This window comes from Rutidosis leptorrhynchoides, unplaced genomic scaffold (genome assembly GCF_046630445.1).
Source record: "Rutidosis leptorrhynchoides isolate AG116_Rl617_1_P2 unplaced genomic scaffold, CSIRO_AGI_Rlap_v1 contig564, whole genome shotgun sequence".
In the NCBI taxonomy this organism is placed as follows: Eukaryota; Viridiplantae; Streptophyta; class Magnoliopsida; order Asterales; family Asteraceae; genus Rutidosis; species Rutidosis leptorrhynchoides.
In genome coordinates this window covers 38,155-52,418 of record NW_027266787.1, presented here as the reverse complement: position 1 = coordinate 52,418, position 14,264 = coordinate 38,155, and the positions used below count along the sequence as shown (strand labels likewise).

The following is a 14,264-nucleotide window of genomic DNA, read 5'->3' as shown; positions in this document are numbered from 1 at the left end:
GGATTGAAACAAAAGATGAAAAGAGTAATCTGATGTGCTATTGCTACAACCAATCTAACTCCACAAAATTAACTTATATCATCAACCATCCAACTTCACTTGCTTCGCAGAATCCTGATACGTCGTCAGTAAACCGGGAACGTTATTCTCATGCTTAGCAAGAATACTTAAAAACTTTTCGTCACTCATTCTCAACAAATAAGTCCTTTATTCAAGTTGACAAGCTTCTTTGACTCCAAATCCTTCAGAATTTTGTATCTCCGACCCATCCTATCAGTTGAATAGCTCAGGAGAAAAGGACGCTGAATAACATACTTGGGCTCAAACTTCAAAACCTTGATGAAAAAATCCAAGCTAGACCTGATTTTCTCCTCGGAAAATGCCAAGCAGAATGGGACTGTCTTAAGCATAGTAAATATACCTTCTTGAGTCCATCCCAAACTCTTGAATACTTGAAATTTCTTCTTTTATGTGCTTTCGCTCAATTGAGCCATCACTCTAAGGGCATAAACAAATGCTGGTGACTTGGGATCAATGCCTAATCCTTTAACAGCATTAAAACTACGAATACAAGAATCTGGCTTTTGGGTTAAAACACACTTGAACAATAGTGAAGTGGTTATATTACTAACAGGAACTCCTCCTTTAACCAGTAAATCGAAATTCGGTTTCAATATTTTATCCAAATTACTAGTAAACAACCAGCTGCTACGCTTTAATCCTTTTATAACAAGATCATTCCTCCCCTCTATACTTACCAGTTTCTCTTTCAGAAACTCAAAACAGGGTTTAATCATCCGGCATAAACTCGCTCGAACGATATACGGGTTCGAAATAATGAGTTCCGGTAAAAACGTACCTCTGTAGCCAATTTGTGCTAGGTATTCCAACTTGGGCTTCAGATTGCTTTCGACGCGGCAAACGAGGAGGGGAGGATGCTTCTCGACCAATTTGGTGATGTGGGTTTCATAAAATCCGTTAGACTTCAAGAATTCGAGCACAAATTGAGGATTTCCAAGCTTGTTCTCGTCGATCTTGAGCTTCTGGGAAGTCGAAAGGGCGGATTCTGATGACAGCCCACATGAGTTTATGAGGAATTGAACTGAGTGACGAATTCTAGCAAAAGTGGAAGACGATGCACTAGTCGTTGATGTTGAAGAGAATCACTTTTGAATTAGAGATAGGAAGTTTTGAATTGGGAAATGTTTCATTTTGGATAGCAATCAAAATCTCGTCTGTTAGACTGTTAGTAGGATTTTGTTCGAATTAGGTATTTCAAATTCCTTCGAAGATTGTTATCCTAATGCGAATAGTCAACATTATGATTTATACGTCTACTTTTATTGCTACGATCAAATAATGTCTAGTGGTGTTATGTTGTGCCGTGTAACAAAAATATTATCTCTGTCTCAAAATACATGATGTATTGATTATTGTATCAGATAAAATAGCTAGAGGATTATTGGTGGGTTTGTAGAGCTTACCGAGTTGTAACATTGTAGAGGATATTGATTTTTATTGAGTTGTAGTTTTGCTGAGTTTATCGGCCAGAGAAAGACAGATCAGCTATCGGGGACTGGTGTCCTAATATTGCAAAGGAAGACCTTTCATTTCTAGGATTCGTTTTTTCATTTCTTTTACCTTTTTGTTCTAGTAAGGAGTATGATACTATAGGAAAAGGAGAGACATTTGTCCCCGATCGTTGTCTTTCTCTGAAATCTACTTAAAGTCTTCATATTTCTTCTACTCAAACAGCAAACAATGGATAAAATGGACATGACGTCAAGTCGTCAATCAATCTTTCCTTTCGCACTCGAACAAGCTACATAACAAAAGTCATGTGTTGTCGAAAAGGTGGAAACAATTGTTTGCTCTCAGTTCTCGATTCTAAGTTGAGAATTTTGGGATGGTGTGCTCGAGAAATGAAAGGACAAGGGACGAGATTTTCAATCAAATGGTGTTGTGTGGATCATTGAAGCTTTTTAAGTGGGCGTTATATTATATGGCTAAGCAAAAGAATATTTTGCCAACTTATCAATCTGTTTTTTTTTCTTTTTATCAATCTGTTTGTAGCCGATCTTTAAATTTATTAGCCCATTCATAGCCCACAGAGTTAATCATAAATGATCAATTTTGATTTTCTATTAAAAAACAATTTTTCTGACCATCAAAAAAAAATTAATTTTTCTTTTTTGATGAATATCTTTTTTGAGAATTGATCTTCTTCTTTGACTATCCTTAAATCTATATGCTACTACAGAATAATATAACTTCACATTACTTACTTATATGTCATTTTCTCATTATTAATATCTTTGACTTTTGGACCAAAAAAAAGATGAAAATATTTATTTGACTTACTTGTGCATATATATATATTTACATTAGAGGCTATTATTGCTGCATCAAACAAACATAATTGAATTTAAATATTATTATTATTATTATTATAATAGTAATGGAGAAGGAAAGAAAATCAATGACATCAAATAATATGATGTTTTATTTAGTCTTAGGATTAGTAATGATCGGACAGTCCATGGCGAGTTGTGAGGGAGACTGTGTTAATTATTGTAACAAAGTCCTGAAAATACCATTCTGGCATTGTACTGTGGAATGTATAAGGCTTTGTCATCCTCATTCTCTGCCTGAGCAAAAGGCTGAAATATCATGTAAACTCAATTGTATTAACTCCTCTTGTCCTAAAATCCACGACCCAGGTACGTTTTTTTATTAAAATAAATTAGATTTTTTTTTTTTTTTAAATATAAATTGACTGATTTTGTTATGATGTTTCCAGATGGGATTCAAGAAGAGAAGTGTAATGTATGCTTGGAAAGTTGTCCTATAGGCTCTCCATACACCTCTCCGTCTATGTAACCGACTCAAAGTTCTCATCAAATTTGTAAACTTATTGCTTTCATGAACAACAAAACAATAAATTGTGATATTAAATAAGATAGAATAAGAAATTTCATGCCAATCATACAAAAGCTTTAATTTAGGTAGACGATGATCACCAACCATTTATTTCATTCTATCTAACAAGTACTCGCTCCTCAACTATCGTAAAATAGTCGTCATCAACAATGTTTGAAATTGGATCCGTGTATTAAAGAATTATGAGCTGAATTTTGAATAAGCCGAAGAGACCTTTTTCATGACAAGTCTTGTCAGTGAATGAACAAATTCTGTATCAAATAAGTATATGAATTCCGTCGACTCTTTTTCTCTTTTGGGTTGAAATTTGGTAAATCTTCTAATAAGTTGGAGCATAAAACATTTAATTGTTATTTGTACCGAGGAAGATATAATAAGATCGAATTACAAACGACGACGGCTGCCACAAAAACGATGACTAATTATAGTGGTGTTGTGTTTACCGAATAAGAAAATAGCTTGACGATTACCAATTTGTAGTAACCACTACATATTCAATTTTTAATGACAAAAAATAAAGCTTGTTGCTGCCCAGGATCGAACTGGGGACCTTTAGTGTGTAAGACTAACGTGATAACCACTACACCACAGCAACATTTGATGAACAAATTCTCATTTACTGTTTTAAAATTCAATACTAGGATTCGAATTTTTCTTTCCCTTCGCCTTTTGTTCGGAAAGGTGGAAACAATTGTTTGCTCCCAGTTCTCAATTCTAAGTGATGAATTTTGGGATGATTTGCTCGAGAAATAAGAGGACAGGGACGAGATTTTTTCAATTATATGGTGTTGTGGATCAAATGTTTGAAACTCTTTAAGAGGGCGGTATAGTATATCTAATGGAAAACCAGAATTCATCACGTTTAAAGGCTGTCATCTTCAGGAATTGAGTGTGCGGTTGAAACGAACTGGAACAAAGCTAGTCCTGCTTGATGATCCTAAATTTAGTTATTGCGCTAATATTTTTAAATTTTTCGGATTCAAAATCATCAGGCATTTCTTCAATATTTATCTCATTATTCGAAATAATAGTTTTTGAATCATGAGATAGACAATCCGTGGGATGCAAGCTACATTCATCTTATTGCAAAGCGAATAATCAGTGTTCTAATGATGTGCATTTGATAATCAATCGCGCCGAGGTATTCCTACTCTCGAAAGAATGTTTTGGACATCAACAATAAATTCTTTAAAACAAAAAGGAGACTATATATTTCAGGTTTGCCGAGAGCTTACACAAACACACATGATAAGTACCAATCCAACAAACAGAGTAACTTGCACAAGAAGTAAATCTTTAACCCCTTTTGAGGAAATGTAATCTAGTTTTGCATATATACAGAAGAGCCAAATATAACTGTCCTACTCACAATATTCATATAAAATCAATTAGCTTCCTTCCTTTTCGAGATCCGTTTTTTAAATCTCCATCATCCTAAAAAATATTAGTCTCGAGGCACGATTCAATTGGTAAGAAGTTTCATCATGAAGTGGAACTCAACATCTGGTGAAATCCTAGGTTGGGGCCAATTAGCTCCTTCTGGCACTTTGATACATTTGAAGCCTTGACTTTTGTACAGTTTAACAGCAGCAGGATTGTTCAAATCGCAGTGAAGTGCTATTGACCGACAACCCCAGCTTCTGGCTTGAGCCTCGGCCTTCGCTACAAGCCGCTTTGCGATTCCCTTCCGTCGGAAGTTATCGCGAACGGCAACGTTTGATATGTATGCAATTCCTGACCTGAAAGAAGAACGTAATAACAGCAAGGTTTATGAAAGAGATCTGTAGAACTTAATCACAAAGTTTGGACATTACGAATTTGGAATGTTCCAATGATATGCTCAAAAGAAAAAGATTAAAACAGTGGACCAATAGCAGCAAGGTATCCAGATTAAGAACTTAGTTCAAGTTTTTACAATATAAACACCAGGATGACACTGCAATTTTTCATTTTTGAACATTAGGTAACCAGTTAATCAACTAATTAGAATCAACATAGTGGGAACATGATAACAAATTAAACTAAGGTGCAATACTTTGGATGATCAATTCGATGGATAAGACTCTTTTTCTAAATTCCGAGCAGAATAGGAGTTATTCCTTTTTTCTGACCAAGTTCTTATTAAGGCCACGAAGAATTCGATAAATTGACTTATGGCTATCTTCCGATCAGTCCATAATTACAAAAGCAATCAGCCAGTGGAGAAAATGGCAATTATCTAAGATAAACTTTATATTCATTTAATAGTCATAATAGAAACTACTAGTCAAATAGCACATATTGAATGAATATACCTTTTCTGACGAAGGGGTCCTTTTCTCGGTAGAAAATCGGCTACAGTATCCACGGTGAGTATTCCGGTTACATACCCTCGGTTAAGACTAAACTTGCCATCGAAATCTCCGATCTTGAGATCGTCGGCTCCGAAGACAAAGGGATCATCGACTGAACTGCGAAGGACAGCAACTAAACAAGTTCTCTTGCAACCTGGCGGTAACGAGAAGCCAGCCAACATTGCCACCAGCCTGTCAAGCCTAAGTACAAAATCTAAAGGGAAGGAATAATCCGGGAAAAACGAACTGCAATGTGTCTCCGCCACTTCCCAGCAATCCTCTATCCTCGCCTCCCGAACGACAATCTCCGGCGAGACAGCTGGAAATAGTTCAACCATTTGACTAGCTCTGCAAACTCCTAAAAACCTAAACATCTAAGTCAACTATAGCCAAGCAAGCAAAGAACTACATTAAACAGTGTGCAACAATTCACTTGTAATAGCTAGATTCGTTTAAACGAACAAACTACTCGTCTTTCCAACAGAATAATACTAGTTTAAACCCAATTTTACTGTATCCCAAAAGTTAGATTAAGCTGCCTCTCGCAATTGTCTGACTTTTTTTGGAATCAAACCAATCAAATCATAAAGGAGAGATTTTGAATCGTACCCATGATTCCGACAGCAGCAAATTAGGCATAAACAGATCTTAATCAGCAGATAATTGACTGATTAGTCAACGAATTAAAGGTCATCAACAGAGATATGCACGCAATTCCCAAAAACAAATTAACATGAGCTAATTACATAAGGATGAGAATACCACCTGATCTGAGTAGATTGGAGAGAGAGAGGAATAGTTGGTCATCATGAGAAACCCTTTGTCGGTTATGCTGTGTTTTGTTGTAATTAAGGTCGTAGTTGTTGTAAGAGAAAGAGAGAGATGACGATGATGATGTTGTTGTCGTCGTCTTTGAGCAGCCATTTCTGGTGTTCTTAACTGATGTCGGGGATACCGAGATTCCTAACGGTATACTCCGCATCTCTCTCTCTCTCTGACTTTGTAAGTTAAACTTAGAACTAACAAGATGAGATTTTTTTTTGGTCGGGAGTTGCCTTCTTCTTCGATGAACTTTCGGAAGTTTAACTACTTTGGCAACGCAAGTTTTAACTACTTTTTAGAAGAAATCAGGGTCTATTTGGTCTCAAAGTTTATGAGTTCGTATACTTTGTTCCTATTATTTCGTTACTACATATTTTAGTCCCAAATAACAGATTCTCTGTCCATCTGTCACCGTTTGTCTTTTGTCCACTTGCTAACTGTAGCTTTTGAACAAACATTAACGGCATGGGTTAAATTGTTTGAATCCATAACGGAAGGAAGGTGTTTACAATGTTGAGAATATGAGGGAAATATTGTGTAGTAAGCTTAAATTTAGGGGGCGTTTTGTAATTACTTTTGATATCGGTTCGGTTTACATGACGAGCTGATTCCGGCTCAATAAAGAAAATGATCGGAAGGAAATGAAATGATTTTGGAATCAAAAAAACAAAAGGAATAGAAAATTCCTCTTTTCTTCTTCTTCTCCTTGTGCTCTGCTCCCAATCGGGAGCAATGTCAGGTCTCCCTCGATCCTCCACTTCCAGTGCTCATATAAAAACCAATCTCCCTCCTCAAGAACTCCTTCACGATCTCTGCAGGTTTTATTTTTCTAATTTTTGTGTCTTTTTTTTCAATTTTTTTTTTCTACTACTGCAAATTGTAGTCTTGCTTTGTGTTGTTCATTGATCAAAATCGGGATTCCATTGAAATTATGTACTTCAAGTGATTTATTTTTGAGATTTCATGGAGTAGAGGTCATTTCTCCAGTTAACCAGTGTACTACACTCATTAGCTGTTTACAAGTTTAGCAATTGGAAGATTATGATTCCCCTGGCTTTTGTGATTAATTGCTTCGAATGCGTAATTAACCAATTATTTCTTTACCCTTAACACACATGTGCTGAAGTTTCATACACTATATGCTTATGTCCATTGCTTTATCTCTTTGTATTGCATTGCAGCCGGTTTGTTTTAAATGTTCCAGAAGAAGACCAAGAATCCTTTGAAAGAATTCTTTTCCTTGTTGAGAATGCTTACTGGTTCTACGAGGACAACTCTGTGGAGAAAGATCCATCTTTGAAGTCATTAACTCTCAAGGAGTTTACTTCTCTATGTATCCTTTGCTGTTTCTCATTCTATTCTTCTTTTGTCTATGTCATTACTTTATGTGCCAAGAAGTACCGCTTAATCCTGCCAATCTAATTTCAGTAAATACTCGTATTCGGTGCTTGCCAGCATAACTCTCTAATTAGTTGATTCCAGAGCTTCCTGTCTGTTATTGGAGTTTAATTTGTTATGTTTATGCTTACAAATGGTCTTTGGTAGTTGTTTACCTTAACATATTGCAGTGTTCAACAATTGTGATGTTCTAAGACCATATGTTCCTCATATAGATGACATATTTAAGGACTTCACTTCTTACAAGGTTAAAGTTCCAGTAACGGGGGCAATTATTTTGGATGAAACCTTTGAACGGGTGAGCTCTCCAGTCTAGCTTTTAATTTGTGTTGCTGCTTTTCTCCGAATTGCTGCTACCTTCTGTCCCTTCCATTTGCTCTTGCTGTTGGAACTTTTCTTGAGTTACTTGAAAGAGAAGGTGGATGATGGAACTGGCATTTTATACTGTTGTCCTTTGCAATTGACAGTGCATATTAGTGAAGGGATGGAAGGGGACGAGTTGGAGTTTTCCACGTGGTAAAAAGAACAAGGATGAAGAGGACCATGCGTGTGCTGTTCGAGAAGTAACTTCGATTATCATTCTTTTTCTTTTTCAATGTTTTTTGATCAATTGTCAACCAACCTATTTTTCATGGAATTTACAGGTCCTGGAAGAAACTGGCTTTGATGTTTCAAATCTTCTTAGCAAAGACGAATACATTGAAATGATGTTTGGACAACAGAGGGTGCGACTTTACATCATTCCTGGTGTCAAGGATGATACCGCCTTTGCCCCACTTACAAAAAAAGAGATAAGCGTATGTGTTCTTATTTGAAAAACTTGTAGTTTATTTTCTTTCCTTATATGATCATTTATGAGGGGTTTTCGGCTTTTCGCAATGTGGTTATATCGAACCTGTAAGCTTGTTTGTGCCTATACCACTGTACAAGTGCTCTTTCTACTTTTAACTAGATTTTCTCCAGGAGAACTTAAAAGTTCATATTGGAAGAGGTTTTACCTTGCTTTCTTAATTTCTGCATTTTTCTTTTTAACAATTGCTTTATATTTATGGTTTCAGGAAATTGCCTGGCATCGACTTGATGAACTCCGGCCTTTGAATGATGATGTGATTGCTCGTGGAATCACTGGCATCAAGCTTTACATGGTGGCCCCATTTCTGGCGTAAGCTGACTTTTTTTTCTACTTTTTCATGAATTTTGGTCGAGTATTGCAAGAATCACAAGAAAATAAACACGATTTACTACAGATCTTTGAAATCATGGATCTCAAAGCACCAGCCTACAGTAGCTCCAAAACCTGATAGACGTCTCAAAGGTAAATCCCTCTTGTCTAATTCCAAAACTTTGGTCGACAATTAAAATGGTCTTCTACAAATATAGTATGATTCCAGGTAAATGTGCATGGAAAGCAAAGAATAGTTCCTTAGGTAGTAGTAGCAATGTTACTGTGGAGTGCCAATCAAGCAAGCTTATTGTGGAGTGCGAATCAAGCAAGCCTGGATCCGATGCCAATAACAAAGGCCATCCCGGCTCAAGCTTTAGAAACTTCAGATTTGATACAGTTGCAATTACAAGAGCTATGGAAGCTGGTTTCGCCTCTTAAAACTCGCTTTTGGGTATATAATAGCATTTTCCTTTTGTAGAGAAAAAGAGAAAAATAGCTTTCAATTCGATCTACAGACCTTTTAACTTGTAAAAATAACTAGAAATGGTTTAAAATGTTCAAGATCCCTGAAATGGAATTCTTTTCGATTCAGTCGCCAACTCTTATCGACTACGAGTGGTATGTGTTGTAATAAGATAGAGTAATTGGTTCGAGTTGAATTCATGTTATACCAGAATTGTCTATTCCGATTACATCCAAAAAGAGTCGGTTGTCGCATTCAATTGGAATTAAACAATCTGGATATATCGACCATATATATAACATCACAGAATATTTATGATATGAAAACAGCATGTATGTGTTTATTATACACACGTCTAGACAATACATATCGATAAATAGATCGACATTAAATCAATTTTATTTAGAATTGATTTTCACTGTCGAGAAAAAAGTTTGATATATTAGGCAATATTTCAGGGACCATATATAGCGTGGATGTGCATGTTATGAAATTGACATGCACATTTGCATGAAGCAAACAATAACGGCTCTTTCTTATTTGGATTATTATTTCTTTTTGTGGTCCTTCAATTTTTGCATTCAATTCATTTTCATGTAAGGTTCTTGGCTAAATTCCAATCATTTAGCATTTTTCTGGCACCTTCATCTGTTAATAAGATTAGAAATAGCTGAAATTCAACGATAAACTCAATCAACTAGGATGATGTGGTAATATCTTTTATTTTTTTTTTAATGTGTATATATATATATATATATATATATCTAGCATCATGGGATATTGTCAAGAAGTAAATGCATATGTATACCTTTGGCTTATCGAGCTCAAGCATACAATAAATTTGTTTCATAATCATACCTAGCTTTATGTTAATATTCAAGAAGGTTTTCCTTTTTCACAGTACAAATCAATTTCGTTAATTTAAGATTTATTTTTATTTGAAAATCAGAGATTATCATAGCCTCCCAATAAGTGTTGTTAACTTGTACCAATATACGTCTAAAAATTTTAGGGTATTTTATATCCAGAATTATAAAAAAAAAAAAAAAAAAAAAAAAAAAAAGGGAAATATATCTAGCATCGTGTGTATATATAAACAAAACAAGATTTATATACTTCGTTAATTTGAAAGTGCCCGAGATGGTGCAATATTATTTCCCTCTGCTAGTTGATATCATATATATATGTCACGTTTTTAATTAGTCCCTACACTTATATTCATAGCCTTTCTCAATATCAGAGGTTTTTTTTGTCTTTTGTCTTTTGTCTTTTTCTTTTCTTTTTTATTTTTCTTTTGATGCAAGTTTTATTCATTTCTTTTGTTGTTTTGTTTCCATGTGTTCGTACTCTTGGATTCACTCATTCCTTATTCTCCTGTCTTCTTCTTTTATCAAAAAGGGTCGTGATAAATGGCCGAATAGGCTTGGACGAAATTCATTTAATGCTGCTATAAAGACCATTTTATCCTTAGAGCTACAGCACACATTGATCTTTATGTGTTGTGAATTTGTGATCGTCTAAACTCTAAACATTTACTACTACGAAACCTGACAAGTTGTTTGCAGTTCCTATAAAAAATTGATTACATGAGAAGCATACATGTAGTGATCAGTGATCACGAGTTTTTTTTTTTAATCACAGTTCACGAGTTTGAGTCTATAGTATATGTACCAACGATCATTATAATTTAATTTTTGTTCCATCGGTGTTAATTTTTTATTCGAATTATATAGTTATGATTATTAAAATTTACAAAATTATTTGATATTTAAATAAAAATTTATCACATAATTATTATTCAAATTATTTGGTTCTAATTAGTAAGCATATATATATAATACTTAAATTCATTTAGATTGATATATTAGTTTGACTAATTTTGACGACTCAAGAAGGCTTACTACTTAATCCAATTCTTATTAATAAAGATTGGTTAAATTTAATTCATTAATAATTTTCTAACTTACTACTATGCACAAACTTATTAGTTTGACTAACATTGATTTTAAGGTTCAATAATTTGATGGTTTATTAATTGGTTCGATTTAAATTATATATTATGAATTGGTTCAATTTATTTATTTTTCACTAAAATTCTTTGATTCAACTTCATTTGATTAATTTGATTCTCATTCAACAATGTAAATGATTATTATTAGGATTGGTTAAAATTAATCCTTATTTCACTAATATTTTTTGTATTTAACTACAACCAATTATTAGTTGACTAATATTGGTTATAAAGATCAATAATGTTGTCTAAGTAATAATTTTAAGGTTCAATAAATTTTAAATGCTTATTACTTGATTCGATTTGAATTATTAAATATCGGTTGATTTTAATTCTTATGTCACTTATAATTTGTAAGTTTAGCTTTGTTCATCTATGTGGCATTTCGTGGCACCAACTCGTACCTAATCAGCTAACGGATTCATATAATTGTGTCATGTGTCGGTGACATGCCACTTTTTTGCGAAGAAAATGTCGAATTTTTTGATGAAGTGTCAACTTTTTTTATGAGTCAGATGACACGTGTCACAAATATATTACTCTGTTAGTTGATTAGGCGCCACTAGGTATTTCATATGTAAAGTTAATTGCATAAGGTATGTATGGTTGCTAGCTAGAAACGTGAGATATTTTAGGCTAATAAAAAAACGTGAGGGACTGAGAAAATGTTACAGGTGAAACGTGAAGGACGAAAATATATGTTTTCTCGTTTAATTTAATGGTTTGATTAATTTTGATTGTCATTTAATAATTTTTTAAACTTATTACTAGGTTTGGATAGATTATCAGAAATCACTTCAATTAAACCTTTATTGCACTAAAGTTTTTGGTTTTAAATTTTATTGATTTATCAATTTTTTTCTAATTTTAGTTGCCATTCAATAATTTTGAAGAGTTGTTATTTATTTTGGTTAGAAATATTAGAAATCAGTTCAATTCAACTCATCTCCACTATTATTTTTAGGATTTAACTACGTTGATACATGGTTTGGTTCAAAAATATTAAGAATATATTCAATTTGTTTGTTGTTTCATTATCAATTATTTGGTTCATTTTACTTGATTTATAAATGAATAAAGGAGAGAAAAATTCAGTTCTAATGAAAATCAAGAATACTTGTTAGGTTCACTTAATTTGATTTGAATTATTGAGAATTTAATTATTTATGTAGCTAATTTCGAATTTTTAAAGTCAATAATTAAAAGACTTATATGATTCATTTGAATGATTAAAAATCGGTTCAATTTTCATTACATTAAAAATGGTTCATTAGACTTAAAAAAGAAAATGGCTCATTACTCTCGGCTGAAACTAAATTAACTGATGCGATTTTTTGTATTTAAAGGACATCCCAATTACTTAAAAAAAAAAAAAAAAAAAGAGGGCATCCCAATTTAAAAAAGCATGATTGACAGCTGGAGAGAGAAAAGAATTTAATGGAAGAGAGTAGGGGTGGGCAAAGTCGGTTTCGGTTCGATTATCTAAAAAAAATTAACCAAACCGAAAATATCGGTTATTGAAATTGATGAACCAAATCCGAACCATTTTAAAATCGGTTATATCCAAAAACCAACCGGTCGGTTTTGGTTGGTTTCGGTTTTAACCAAACCTTTCTCAAACTACAATTTTATAATATATGTTTGGTTTCTTGTTGCTTTGTGCACAAGGTAGCAAAACTTGCAACGGAAGAAATAGACTCTCCGATGTAGAATGAAGAAAGCAAGACATAAATGAAAACTAGAAAATTTCTGTAGAAGTTAACATTACACTGCTCCAAAAATGAAAATTTTAAGCAAAACAATTCTAAACAAAAAGTTAAAAAGAGTGATGGAGAAGCTAAATGACAGAATTAAGTGCTATTAGATTTTCTCAATCTGTATCATACAGGAAAGACAGTGACGATGAAGAATAAGTGGCTAAACTAGCAGCTGAAGAGTCTAGCAAGGTTAAAGGAGAAAAAAAGAGTGATGGAGAAGTTAAAGGAGAGGAAGAAGTTATAAGGCTTAAAAGTGTTTGGCGATAGTTATGTTGTGGGGACAGTGACCCAGTATTATTACAAGAATTACAGATAAGGCAATTGAGGGAATAAAGAATATTCCTTAATTTTGGTTATTTTCGGTTTTAACCGAAAACCAATTAAACCGAACCAAATTAACCAAAATAAAATGGATATTTTTTTGACAAACCAAAGCCGAACCATTTTAAAAAACTATCCGAACGAAACCGAACCAAATCAATCGGTTTGGTCAAAACCATGAATTTGGTCGGTTATTGCCCACCCTGAGAAAAATACTTAAAAATGATGGACAGAAAAAGATTTTATATAAAACAGTAAAGGGCAAAACTGATAATCCGCCTGACATAAAATGAGTAAATTACATTTGTACCCTCATTTCGGCCATATTCGGCTGAAATGTTTCGGCTACTAATCATTACTTTATCAAGAAAGCAAACGGGATCGCTTAGATCTTTTAATTGGTGCTTGATAATAACAACAAAGTTGAAGGCGAAGAAATTGTGCAAAAATCAAATTTAAAGTGTACTTTAAAGAGCAGATAATTAACAGTGAATGTATCACACATATACATAACACAATTAATATTAGATCGATCAATAATAATGCTCCATTTATTGAAGCATTAATGTGGTAAGAAGCTCAAAGAATTCAATTTAAATTCTCAAGTACCTTATACATGTATCAATCAATATACACAATATTAAAGAAAAGCCTATTAGATCAAAAAAAGAAAAGCCTAAAATGACCGTTATACATAGTAGTATGATTTATTGATTTAACTTATTTTAAGCACTAAAAAGATTTTTAAAATATATTTTCTCATTAAAGTCACATTTCATGAATGATGTCCTATCCAATAGAAAACATTTTTCTGTGTTGTGGGATTCAAATATTGCGGCGACCGCCCACTATTAATCACTGGTCGCAATGAAAGTTAACAAAAATGAAAAGAAAAAAGAGAGAATAAATTTGACTGATATCAACAAATTAAAACGTGGGGCTGTGGATTGTAATATTTCATAGACCGACTTCCTAATGAACGTGAGACTGACACATTAATACGTATCATTGTGTTTCCATCGAGTCATATAATTATAATTTCAAAAAAAGTCAT

At 33.5% G+C, this 14,264-nt stretch overlaps 3 protein-coding genes and 1 non-coding gene across 4 annotated transcripts; 1 reads left to right on the top strand and 3 right to left on the bottom strand.

The window, feature by feature from the left end:
• Window positions 1-467: 467 nt before the first annotated feature.
• Window positions 468-1,497, bottom strand: LOC139884524 (uncharacterized). Its single transcript, XM_071868540.1, has 2 exons — window positions 1,485-1,497; window positions 468-1,066 (listed from the first exon to the last, which is right to left on the bottom strand). Exons 1-2 carry the CDS (start codon window positions 1,495-1,497, stop codon window positions 468-470), a joined length of 612 nt encoding a protein of 203 aa, XP_071724641.1.
• A 1,965-nt stretch (window positions 1,498-3,462) lies between these two features.
• Window positions 3,463-3,535, bottom strand: TRNAV-UAC (transfer RNA valine (anticodon UAC)). The gene has a single exon. It is a non-coding gene; the product is annotated as a tRNA-Val (tRNA).
• Window positions 3,536-4,402: 867 nt separating this feature from the next.
• Window positions 4,403-5,647, bottom strand: LOC139884523 (GCN5-related N-acetyltransferase 4, chloroplastic). Its single transcript, XM_071868539.1, has 2 exons — window positions 5,235-5,647; window positions 4,403-4,679 (listed from the first exon to the last, which is right to left on the bottom strand). Exons 1-2 carry the CDS (start codon window positions 5,645-5,647, stop codon window positions 4,403-4,405), a joined length of 690 nt encoding a protein of 229 aa, XP_071724640.1.
• Window positions 5,648-6,827: 1,180 nt separating this feature from the next.
• LOC139884526 (mRNA-decapping enzyme subunit 2) lies at window positions 6,828-9,096 on the top strand. Its single transcript, XM_071868542.1, has 8 exons — window positions 6,828-6,913; window positions 7,277-7,428; window positions 7,664-7,791; window positions 7,961-8,056; window positions 8,138-8,290; window positions 8,552-8,655; window positions 8,741-8,808; window positions 8,885-9,096. The coding sequence occupies exons 1-8, from the start codon at window positions 6,828-6,830 to the stop codon at window positions 9,094-9,096; spliced, it is 999 nt and encodes a 332-aa protein (XP_071724643.1).
• The last annotated feature ends 5,168 nt before the right edge of the window (window positions 9,097-14,264 follow it).